The 13,239-nt window shown below is 45.9% G+C and overlaps 1 protein-coding gene across 1 annotated transcript in view; it reads left to right on the top strand.

Annotated features, from left to right (window-relative positions):
• The window catches only part of LOC137036213 (uncharacterized), a 67,164-nt gene that overhangs the window by 21,152 nt on the left and 32,773 nt on the right, over positions 1-13,239 (top strand). Inside the window, exon 7 of the mRNA XM_067410248.1 lies at positions 9,438-9,740. Coding sequence (XP_067266349.1) covers positions 9,438-9,740 — 303 coding nt within the window. The remainder of the gene's footprint in view (positions 1-9,437; positions 9,741-13,239) is intronic.

Below are 13,239 nucleotides of genomic sequence, written 5' to 3' on the forward strand. Positions count from 1 at the left end.
TTACACTGATGAAGTTTGAAGCAAATCAGGTAAAAATAAGAGGGTGATCTCAAAACATTTCAAAAAGTGATACACTTCCTGCTGCCAGTTGGTGGCGCTATAACTTTGACTCACAATAGTCACATCCATGTGATCAGACTCCTATAACGAACACACTCGTGAAGTTTCATAAAGATCAATATATGTATTAAGACGTTATAACACATTTCCTGTTTCCTTTTTCTCGCCATAAATTCGTTGCCTCGCCACGGCCAAACCGTTCGAGATATCAAAAATCCCCTGGCAATTTTTAATCATCAGTGTCTTGACTTCATGCTGACCGAGTTTGGTGGCGATCGGATTAATCGTCTAGGAGGAGTATATCAAATTCCAGAGCATGCGTTTTTCAAACAACCCTTAATAGCTGACTTCCTGTTGGCGTGGCGATTAACTTAGAGCGCGAAAGTTGTTCGGCCCGATGAGGTCTATATGTGTACCGAGTTTCATACTAATACGTGCAAGCATGTTTAATATATGGACCATATTTTCAGACTTTTTTCAAGGGGGCGCTGTCGAGCCCCCCTGCCACGCCCGGGTACCAGCCTCTCCGGCGTCCTAATGGCCGCGGATTCCAATGTGTGTGCCAATTTTCAAGAGTTTTTGAGCATGTTAAGGCCCCCAAAAAGCCCCGGAAGACGGAAAAAAAAAAAAAAAAAAAAAATAATAATAATAATAAATATAGCTGCGAGCAGCGATGGCGGGCCCAAGCCCGGTGGCACCGCCACCCCGGTGGCTTCAGGGCAACTGTGCACAGCGGGCAATAGGCACTTAAAACGGTTAAACATCAAAGGACTATGTCAAATTCACTCCACATTTACTGCACTACAAGGTGCCGTTATAGAGCCCCTCCTCCCTGCCCATTTTCAAAGGATTACATGTGCCAAGTTTTAACATTATTCTGATGAATTTTGAAGCAAATCAGGTAAAAATAAGAGGGTGATCTCAATGTATGCTGAAAGTGACACATTTTCTGCTTCCAGTTGGTGGCGCTATGACTTTGAATCACAATAGTCAAATCCATGTGATCAGCCTTGTACAACGAAGACTAAGCCAAAGTTTCATCAAAATCAATTAATGTATGCAGAAGTTATAACACTTTGTTTCCCTTTTCTTGCCATAAATTCGTTGCCTCGCCATGGCCAAACCGTTTGAGATATCCAAAATCCGTTTGCAATTAAACAACTTCAATGTGTTAGCAACAAGTTAAAAAAAGCTTGGTGTAAATTGGATAAACCCTGTAGGAGTAGTAGTATAAAATTCATAGCCTGTTTTTTCAAAAAATTAACATTCAAACCAAAATAGCTGACTTCCTGTTGGTCGGAGCTAATGAATGTAAATTAGAAAATTGTCCGGCTTGATGAGAATAATATGTGTACCGAGTTTGGTGACTGTAGGAAAAACTAACCCCCCCACTTTTGTCAAAAGGTGGCGCTACTGAGCCCCTCCACCACGCCCATTTCTATGGCTTTGTCCATGTCTACTGGTTGACAATATTGATGTGTGTGTCGAGTTTCATGCAATTTGTAGCATGTTAAGAGCCTCAAAACACTCAAGAATATTATTACAGTTTGACCTGTTGCCATGGCAACAATATTTCAAATATCAAAAATCCTGTCATAGGTCTACATCTGCTGTGTATTGACATTACACTGATGAAGTTTGAAGCAAATCAGGTAAAAATAAGAGGGTGATCTCAAAGCATTTTAAAAGTGATACACTTCTTGCTGCCATTTGGTGGCGCTATAACTTTGACTCACAATAGTTACATCCATGTGATCAGACTACTACAACCAACACACTCCTGAAGTTTCATAAACATCAATCAATGTATGCAGAAGTTATAACACATTTCCTGTTTCCCTTTTCTCGCCATAAATTCGTTGCCTCGCCACGGCCAAACCGTTTGAGATATCCAAAATCCGTTTGCAATTAAACAACTTCAATGTGTTAGCAACAAGTTAAAAAAAGCTTGGTGTAAATTGGATAAACCCTGTAGGAGTAGTAGTATAAAATTCATAGCCTGTTTTTTCAAAAAATTAACATTCAAACCAAAATAGCTGACTTCCTGTTGGTCGGAGCTAATGAATGTAAATTAGAAAATTGTCCGGCTTGATGAGAATAATATGTGTACCGAGTTTGGTGACTGTAGGAAAAACTAACCCCCCCACTTTTGTCAAAAGGTGGCGCTACTGAGCCCCTCCACCACGCCCATTTCTATGGCTTTGTCCATGTCTACTGGTTGACAATATTGATGTGTGTGTCGAGTTTCATGCAATTTGAAGCATGTTAAGAGCCTCAAAAACACTCAAGAATATTATTACAGTTTGACCTGTTGCCATGGCAACAATATTTCAAATATCAAAAATCCTGTCATAGGTCTACATCTGCTGTGTATTGACATTACACTGATGAAGTTTGAAGCAAATCAGGTAAAAATAAGAGGGTGATCTCAAAACATTTCAAAAAGTGATACACTTCCTGCTGCCAGTTGGTGGCGCTATAACTTTGACTCACAATAGTCACATCCATGTGATCAGACTCCTATAACGAACACACTCGTGAAGTTTCATAAAGATCAATATATGTATTAAGACGTTATAACACATTTCCTGTTTCCTTTTTCTCGCCATAAATTCGTTGCCTCGCCACGGCCAAACCGTTCGAGATATCAAAAATCCCCTGGCAATTTTTAATCATCAGTGTCTTGACTTCATGCTGACCGAGTTTGGTGGCGATCGGATTAATCGTCTAGGAGGAGTATATCAAATTCCAGAGCATGCGTTTTTCAAACAACCCTTAATAGCTGACTTCCTGTTGGCGTGGCGATTAACTTAGAGCGCGAAAGTTGTTCGGCCCGATGAGGTCTATATGTGTACCGAGTTTCATACTAATACGTGCAAGCATGTTTAATATATGGACCATATTTTCAGACTTTTTTCAAGGGGGCGCTGTCGAGCCCCCCTGCCACGCCCGGGTACCAGCCTCTCCGGCGTCCTAATGGCCGCGGATTCCAATGTGTGTGCCAATTTTCAAGAGTTTTTGAGCATGTTAAGGCCCCCAAAAAGCCCCGGAAGACGGAAAAAAAAATAAAAAAAAAATAAAAATAATAATCCTTAGAAGAACAAGAGGGCCCTGCGCGAATTTTCGCTTGGGCCCTAATAATCCTTAGAAGAACAAGAGGGCCCTGCGCGAATTTTCGCTTGGGCCCTAATAACATGATAACTCTCTAGTAGCTACTGAAGTCATTGTAAACCTTTGAGGTTTTTGTAAAGTATTGGATAGTAATAACTCGAGTTACTATATAACTCTAAAGTAACTACTTCTTTTTTGGATCAGTATTCTAAAGTGAAGAACATGGTAACTCACTAGTAATTACACAAGTGTTACTACATCCTTCTAAAGGAACTACTAATTATTTGGATCAGTATTCTAAAGTGAAGATCATAGTAACTCAATAGTAATTACAAATATATCATAAGGAATTACTGTACAAAAACATCAAAAGTTTACAAAGACTTCAGTAGTTACTAGAGAGTTAACATGCTTTTCACTTTAGAATACTGATCCAAATAATTAGTAATTCCTCTTTAAGTATTTGGTAATACTTCAGTCACTACTAGTGGGTTACCATGACCTTTACTTTAGAATGAATTATACATTATGCATTATTCATGTTAATTATGATCTTGTATATAGTAGTTCTTAATAGTTCTCTGGGTGGTATGAAAAAAAACGTCTCGGTTACGTATGTAACCCTCGTTCCCTGAAGGAGGGAACGGAGACGTACGTCAGTAGTGACGACGAATTGGGATATCGCTTAGAGAGCCCTATCAGCTTCGTGTGAACTAAAACAAGCCAATGGAATTGGCGTGCAATATTTGCATAATGTGCACCGCCCCCGACAGGTGTATATAAATAGGAAGCGGATGCAATCACACTCTGTTTTTCCCTGAGGAGACAACTGGTGTCCGCACTACAGCGAGGGTACAGAAACTGTGGCGACGGGACGTACGTCTCCGTTCCCTCCTTAAGGGAACGAGGGTTACATACGTAACCGAGACGTTCCGTTTCAGTTGGTCACGTTCGACGTACGTCGGTAGTGACCGACGAATTGGGATCCCAACTAAAGCGCCACAGTTACAAAACCCCTTCCAGTGCCCAGCGCAAGCTCAGCCGCCCATAGCAACGGCTGGACGGAGAAGGGGGCGAGCCCACGCCGAGAGAGTTTACTGCTGTCTAACCAATACCCACTAAGTAAACTAGACTACACTGGGAAAGCGAACCCGTAGGGGACGCTGCGGAGGCCACTACCTACCCAATGGGGGAGGAGTTTACGTGGAAAATACACATATGGACTGGCCCGGGGGGCAGTACGCATATGGAGTCCCTGGGATGGCTCCACCTGGTTAGGGGGAGACTCATCTGACAGGTGACAGCAGAGCTGGCTCTGCTAAGGGAAAGACACAGACTCGCTGTAGGGAGTTTTAAACTGTGGATAATTACACATATGGGACCGCTCACGTAGAGGAGTCACGACATATGGGCCCCAGCCAACAGACGGGAATGGCATTGCAAGCATTGAAGATACCGGCTCTACACGTAGGCTATAAAACCTAGCGAACGTGTTAGGTGTCGCCCAGCCCGCAGCTCTACAGATATCTGTCAGCGAGGCGCCATGAGCCAGCGCCCAGGAGGAGGCCACCCCTCTGGTGGAGTGGGCTCTCAACCCGAGCGGGCAAGGCACGCCCTGGGATTCGTACGCCAAGGCGATGGCATCCACTATCCAGTGGGCCATCCTCTGCTTGGAGGCAGCCTTTCCCTTCTGCTGGCCTCCGTAACAGACGAAGAGCTGGTCTGAGGTCCTGAAGCTTTGCGTTCTGTCCACGTACACACGCAGAGCGTGGACGGGACAGAGCAAAGCTAGGGCTGGGTCTGCCTCCTCCGAGGGCAGCGCTTGCAGGTTCACTACCTGATCTCTGAAGGGAGTGGTAGGAACCTTGGGCACATATCCAGGCCGGGGTCTCAGGATGAACCAGGTCCGAGTGGGCCAGTACGGAGCCACTAACAGAACCTGCTCCCCGTCCTCCCTGACCTTGCACAGGAGTTGTGGCTCACTGGGGGAAAAGCATATTTGCGCAGACCCGGGGGCCAGCTGTGTGCCAGGGCATCCGTGCCGAGCGTGCCGCCGGTCAGGGAATAAAACCACTGGCAGTGGGCAGTTTCTGGGGAGGCAAACAGGTCTACCTGGGCCTCGCCGAAATGCTGCCAAATCAGCCGAACCGCCTGGGTGGAGCCGCCACTCGCCCGCAAGTGGAAGCTGCCGTGACAGCTCGTCGGCTGCACAGTTGAGCACACCTGGGACATGAAGGGACCTCAGATGCTTCTGACTCCACAACAAGAGATGGCGGGCGAGTTGCGACATGCGACGGGAGCGTAGACCACCTTGACGGTTGATGTACGCAACGGCCGCAGTGCTGTCTGAGCGGACGAGAACGTGCTTGTCTGACAACAGCTCCTTGAAGCGGGCCAGCGCAAGACGCACCGCTAGCAACTCGAGGCAATTGATATGCCAATGCAGCTGAGGCCCCGTCCAAAGACCCGACACTGCATGCCGGTTGTACGTGGCCCCCCATCCCGTGGCAGAGGCATCTGTGGAGACCACAGCATGCCTGGACACTTGTTCAAGGGGTACTCCGGCCCGCAGGAACGAAGGATCCGACCACCGGATGAGGGTGCGACGGCAGCTCGGTGTCACAGGGACACGGAGCATGCCGCGCTGCCACGCCAATCTCGGGACCCGGCCGCGGAGCCGGTGTTGAAGCGGCCTCATATGGAGCAATCCGAGCGGCATGACCGCGGCTGCAGATGCCATATGCCCCAGGAGCCTCTGAAAAACTTTCAGTGGGGCCGCTGTCCTGCGCTTGAGTGAGCTCAGGCAGTTCAACACCGACTGGACGCGCGCCTCGGTGGGACGTGCAGTCCGTGCAACCGAGTCTAGCTCGAGACCGAGATAAGAGATCCTCTGCCCGGGGGCGAGTTTGCTCTTGTCCCAGTTGACCCGAAGACCCAACCGGCTGAGGTGAGCTAGAACCATGTCCCTGTTTGCACAACTGCTCTCGCGAGCTGGCCAGGATCAGCCAGTCGTCGAGATAGTTAAGAATACAAACGCCCTGTTCCTTGAGGGGAACAATGGCCGCCCCCGCAACCTTCGTAAAGACGCGGGGTGACAGGGCCAGACCGAATGGTAGGACTTTGTACTGATATGCCCGACCCTCGAACGCAAACCGCAGGAAGGGTCTGTGTCGAGGCAGAATCGAGACATGAAAGTACGCGTCCTTCAGGTCTATTGCTGCAAACCAATCCCAGGGACGGACGCATTTGAAAATGTGCTTCTGCATGAGCATCTTGAACGGCATCCTGTGAAGATACCGGTTCAGGACGCGCAGATCCAGGATTGGCCGTAGCCCACCGCCCTTTTTTCGGTACAATGAAGTAGGGGCTGTAGAACCCCGACTTCATATCGGCTGGAGGGACCGGCTCGATTGCATCCTTCGCCAGTAGGACAGCAATCTCCGCCCGGAGAACAGGAAGGCAGAGTGGGACCCGACTCGGACGGCATGGGAGCGGCCCGGAGTGTGGTCGGACTCTGCAAGGCAGCAGTGCGTATGGGAGACGGCGCATGGGACGCGGCCTGCACCATCACACTGCCACCTGCTGGCGGAATGGGAGGGGGCTGCGAGCGGCGAGGCGGGGCCTGGCACACTGGCAGACATGCCCTCTTGTGACCTGGAGTTTGAGGAAACTGCTCTTTTTGTGACAAAGTGGGTACCGCTGGACTCCAGAGAGCCAGCGGTTGTAGATGGACCGATGACACAATATCCCCCCGGCCCTCCTCCGGGGGTGGGAGAGCAGATGGAATACTCTCCTGAAGAGCAGGAACCTTCCCCTCCACGTCCGCGACCGGCACCCTGCTGTTTGGCTGGTGTTGGCTTCTGCTTTGCCGACTTAGCAGGGGCGGAGGAAGACGCAGGCAGGCGCCCTCGGCGACGAGCAGGCTGAGGCTGAGCCACGGGTGGCTGGGTGGAGGCAGCAGCGGACCGCCGTGGCATGACATGTCTGATAGCCTCAGCCTGCTTCTGTGCAGCGGAGAACTGTTGGGCAAAGCTCTCCACTGCGTCTCCGAAAAGGCCGACCGGAGACACGGGGGAATCCAGGAACCGATGTTTGTCGGTCTCCCTCATGTCTGCCAAGGTCAGCCAGAGGTGGCGTTGCTGGACTAGTAGACATCGCCTGGCCAACAGAACGTGCTGTCACCTTCGTTGCCCGGAGGGCAAGGTCAGTGGCAGCGCGCAGCTCCCCAAGCAGCTGTTGGTCAGGACCTTCCTGGGGCATTTCCGACAGCGCCTTTGCCTGGTAGACCTGCAAAAGGGCCATCGCATGCAGGGCGGAGGCAGCCTGCCCACAGGCTCTGTAAGACTTCTCAGTCAGACCGGCTGAGAACTTACAGGCCCGGGACGGGAGGCGCGGCTCACCACGCCAACCAGTGGCCGTTGGACACAACTGCATCGCAACAGACTGCTTGACTGGCGGGAACCTCGCGTATCCCCTGGCTTCCCCGCCATCCAGGGACCTTGCCAAGACTTGGTCACCTCATCGTGCACTTCCGGGAAGAAAGGCATTGGGGCGGGACGCTGGGTTGGCCCAGCGCGCCCCCCCCCCCCCCCCCCCCAAGTACCAATCATCCGACCGAGATGGGCCGGTAGAGGGCCCAGTGGAAACCAACAGTGGCACGATGGGTTGCGGTGCTGATGAGGCGGCAGGGGCCTGAGGAGCGTTTCTGTTCGGCGTGGAAGCCCTGACCGTAATCCTCAGGTCACCCTTCCTATACACCGCCGAACCGTCATTCCGGTTCCCGGGGCCGGAAAAAACGGTCGAACTGGGCATAGGGGAGGGGACCCCCGCTTCCTGAGACTTCAGGAAGGAGAGTCTCGACCTCAGCACCGCGATAGTCATGTTCCCGCAATGGGAACATGAACCATCCACAAAAGCTGCTTCAGCGTGCTGAACGCCCAAACACGAGATGCAGCGATTGTGCCCATCAGCAGGGACCAGGGAACGACCGCACCCAGTAACGCACAAACGAAATGACATACTGTCAGGGTTCGTCTGTGAGCTCTTTTAGAAGGGGAAACAGTCAACTCGCTCGTGCTGAAGCACACAGGAAGTGACGCGATGTGCCAGGTACACCACTCCCTGAACACACCGAGGAACCGGCCCAAATCGCAACACACACACACACACACACACACACACACACACACACACACACACACACACACACACACACACACACACACACTTTTAGTAGTGTTGCTGTTAGAACAGCAGTTGAGAGCTTTACAGATCGGCTCCCCGGGACTCGCAACCTCGCTCAAGTGCCTTTTCACCAACACCGACAGCTCGCTCCTAATCCTCTTCTGAGGCAGTTTTAGTCGAAGAAAGAGAGTCTTCTGAAGCAGTGTATGGCTCCGAAGCGAAAGACAGAGTGTGATTGCATCCGCTTCCTATTTATATAGACCTGTCGGGGGGCGGTGCGCATTATGCAAATATCGCACGCGAATTCCATTGGCTTGTAGGGCTCTCTAAGCGATATCCCAATTCGTCGGTCACTACAGACGTACGTCGAACGTGACCGACTGAAAGGTAACAGTAGTTACTGATTAGTTAATAGTGAACTACCACCTTCAACTGAGCACTATTACTTACTAATTCATTAATTGGAGTTTGTTAGTTAATAGTAGTTACTAGAGTGTTAATAATGCATTATTCATTTGTTCATGTGTAGTTATTCATTAATGAAGGACCAGTATTCTAAAATGTTACCTAATTTTGTACTTAATATACTAAAAATTGTTTTTTAGTACTTCTTAAGATAATCTTAAGAATATCTAAGTGGATTCAATTGTGCTATTTTGAGATACCATGAAATATGAACTAAAAAAGTGCTTTTAATATAATATCTCCGTATTTAAATATATATATATATATAGTTTCCACTCGTAGTACACTATAGGTTCAAATGTACTATAAGTGGTATCACAGATATGACGCCATTGACAGGCGACTCACTCACAACGTCCCGTATCTTTGGTTAAAATAGCTATTTTTTACACGATTTACAAATAGTTGGAAATATTTGGGAAATTATAAGTACTCAAGTAAACAAAATATATAACACTGGACTAGTGGTTTTTGGATATTTTACTGCAAAAATCTTACATATTGTGCCTTTAAATGATTAGAAGTGTTTTAGTGAAACTTCATCAAATCAACATCAAGTGATTTTAAAGCTTTAATTCTGTGAAAACTCTATTCTTCAGATGCGTTTGGTGATAAAGTGAAGTATGAGTCAGTGAAGGAGGGAGATTCAGTCACTCTAAACTCTGATCTTACTGAAATGAAGGATGATGATGTGATTCAGTGGAGGTTTGGATCTGAAGACACTTTAATAGCTTTAATCAATAAACGGGCTGACAGAATCACTGTATATGATGATGTTCTTGATGGGAGATTCAGAGACAGACTGAAGCTGGACAATCAAACTGAATCTCTGACCATCACAAACTTCACAACTGAACATGCTGGAGATTATGTGCTACTGATCAACAGTGTGAAAAAGACGTTCCGTCTCAATGTCTTTGGTGAGTTTAATATTTGTTTCCCTTGTTTTATTTTTTTTATCACTGGTAAAATTTTAATCCATAGACAATTTTGATTCTTTTGTTCTGTTCTGTTGTTTATAAGAATATGTTTCAGACTATCTACTTTCATAAAAATCATAAAGTTATTTATAAATATTAATCTGTGAAGCACCCTGGTTCTGTTTGGTGATAGAGATGAAATATCAGTGCTGGAGGGAGATTCAGTCACTCTAAACTCTGATCTTACTGAAATAAAAGATGATGATGTGATTCAGTGGTGGTTTTGAAATGAAAGCACTTTAATAGCTGAAATCAATAAACAGGATGCCAGTGGGTGGGACTAATATTGCAACGATGAAGTAGGATTGATTGATTTCTTCTGTGAAGGTGGAGTTTCACATATCTTAGATAGTCACATTCCAGGATCAGTCGTTCGCTGGGTCTGGTGTCAATAAAAGCTTTATTGGACTAACAAGGAATTTTTCAGTTCTCAAGGAAAAGTTGATTTCTCAATTCATGACCCCTTTAACGAATCCATCAACAGTCAAATATGATTGACAGCTCACAGCACTAAATAACACACCAATAGATACAGATATATAACCCAATAGTTCACTCTTCTGCTGTTAGTTTTCATTCAGGACCGGAATTCATTTGAAAATGTAAGATCAGCAGAAACTTGTTGATCTTGGTGATGTTAAAGCAGATGGATGTGTGAGCGGAAACTAACTGAGGTTAGAGGAGGATTCACACTTAACCAGATAAATATCACAGTCCAGAATCTGAGATGTAGCTTTGAATCATGTTGAGGGAGATTCAACTATATAAACAGATAGACATGTAACCTCTCTACGCAGGTCCTACTCGCCCCGTCTGCGCGGGCCTTGAACCCGGGTCACCAGTGTGAGACTCGGACGCTCTAACAAGGAGGCTAAAGTCTGCAACCTATAGTGTCATTTGCTAGAGCGTCTCTTGAGATCAGAGGAGTGAGGTTTACTCGTACAGTGACTACTTGCTGGCCTCCGTTACAGATAGATATATTTTTATGCTGGAGAATATTATTCACTTCAAATTTAAATGATTAAAGCTATTTTAGTGACGCTTCATCAAACCAACATTAAGTGATTTTTAAAGATTTTTAATATGTGACTGACATTTTATAATAAATTAATGAACTGAGGACGGTTATAGGGAGAGAGATTCAGGCTTTCATGACAAGGTGAATGACAACTTTAAGACATTTTTAGCTTCTCTAGTGAAAATAAGATTATCAATCAGGGGCCGTGTTCAAAAAACATTTTGTCTTACCACTAAGAGTTCTCCTAAATAGCAGTAAAAGTTCTTAGTTCAGAGTTTTCTCTTAAAACCTATTCACAAAACTGCTGATACAAACTTTTACTAAGGAATAGACTGAAGTCTTAAGCTAAAATTGAGGGCGGGGTTGAGCTCCTTGCTATGGAGTATACACACAGTGGTTGGCTGATGGGGAGGAGTCAGCGATTTAATCATAGAAATATTGTAGAATGAGGTGTCATGTTTCCACATTAAAATAAAGGTTTAAAATACAAATGTTGCCCTATTCAAATAAAAATGTTTAAATGAAAATGTTGCCATAGTCAAAATAAAATATTGCCATATTGTTGCCATAAAGCAGTGGTTCTCAACCTTTTTTCCCGGTGGGCCGCACAATGTTCTAAGTGCAGGTAACCACTATTGTTAAGGCCCTTTCACACAGGATGCGGTATGCGCTGTGCTCGCTGCTGGGTTCAGCGCAGCCCTTCAGATACAAAGCGATTTGCGCTGCGCTGGCCAGAGCACAGTAGGCGGAATTTTCCAAACTTGTATCGGGAGTTCTTTACGTAGTCATCTGATATTGTTGTTCCATGCATTCAGTCAGCAGCGAAGTATATTTCCCGTGCTAAGAAGTGAGCGATAGTAATAGCCCTGCTTGTAAGAAGAAGAAAGAGCAGCTCTTGATAGTGTCTGTCATGTCTCCATGACACGTGCTCTGGAGTTGGAGGGTGTTCACCTCCTGTTTCAAACCAGTGAGTTTGTGGGCCAGGAAGAAGTTGACTTCAGTCAGATCATCGTGATCATACCCCTGGTTTGAGTCATCTGCCTTTACTTCTCTTCCATCTTTGTCCAGTTGCTTTTGGCTCTGGTGCTGTAAGTGATCAGCAGCCCTGGTTAGGTGGGTGGTCCTCACCACACCTAGCCAGTCCTTTCGGTCTGCCATCTGGGCAGTTAGGCTGAGCATCTGCCACATTTAGGCACACTTGGGGTGAGAGTAAGGGCAAGAGACTACTGCAAGACCAAACAGAATTTAGGGCTAAAGGCACAGTGAGCAGCCAGGTGTATAAAATACAGCTAGGTTTAATAAATGACTTAAGATGGTTCTTAATGTCGAATTATTTATCAGAACGTACTGATGGCTCACAACGGGCTCGACCTCTGAACGAATGGAAGAGAGAAAGGGAGAGGAAGAGTAGAGGTTCCCATTGGATTGTGTTCATTAGTGGTGCTCAAAATTATGCCATAGCAATCGTTCAGATTACTTTTGTAGCTGGCTCATAAAATTGAAGCAACTGTTGTAAATTAATTAACAAAATCAAGAAGGAACGTATGTCTAGATACTTGTGGTCCTATTGGGGAAATTAAACCACACTAGGAGAAAGGAAAAATGTAAATAAATCACATAGATGAAAGAAATAATACTAATAAAAATTAATAGCTGATGGCTATTATGATTACAAATCAATACAAAGATTTAAAGAAGTGATTAATACAGCAGAATGACCTGGTATTGGGAATAGTCAATAGCACTAGTGATTAACAGCCGCAGCATGTTCAGAACCAAACCATTTGTGTTTTGAAGTTTAGTTTAGCGTGCTATTGACAAGTCTCAATAACTCCTAGAATTCTTCTTTAACTAAACAGTTTACATGTAATTAAATTTAGATTTAATTACCCTAGTAACTGCAGATTTAGCTGAACAGTGTTCAGGGAGATATGCACCTAAGTGCAGATGAAATTAGCTGAGAAGAATTCAAGGTAAGGGAAGTGAAAGGTCAGAAAACCAGGAATGTGGTTAAAGAAATTTGGTTTAGATCACTTCCCACTGCATACATACAAGCTGTGGTTAAAGGCTTCAAGTAAATAATGCTAACTGTTACTATAGTAGTTTAGTTAGCCACCTTAGCTGGAGGGCCGATGGTTGCATTAGCTTAGCTCCCTAGCCTGGCTTGTTACAATATGATGTCACAAGGTGTCGAGTTAGTACTTCCTTTGACAAGTTGTTGTCATGGGAAGCAGTGCATGTCCGAGCGATTCTACAGTTCATGAAGAATGTCTGCGTATTTGAAACGAGTTACACATCAAGTTAAATATAGAGTGCTTATACTTCAGTAATTCAACCTTAAATTCAGTCAGATGCAAGTATGGTTAGACATTTGTAAATTTTACTCATGTAAAATTCTTCTCTCTACTTGAAACATCTTTT

The sequence above is a fragment of the Chanodichthys erythropterus genome, chromosome 14 (genome assembly GCF_024489055.1).
Source record: "Chanodichthys erythropterus isolate Z2021 chromosome 14, ASM2448905v1, whole genome shotgun sequence".
Classification (NCBI taxonomy): Eukaryota; Metazoa; Chordata; class Actinopteri; order Cypriniformes; family Xenocyprididae; genus Chanodichthys; species Chanodichthys erythropterus.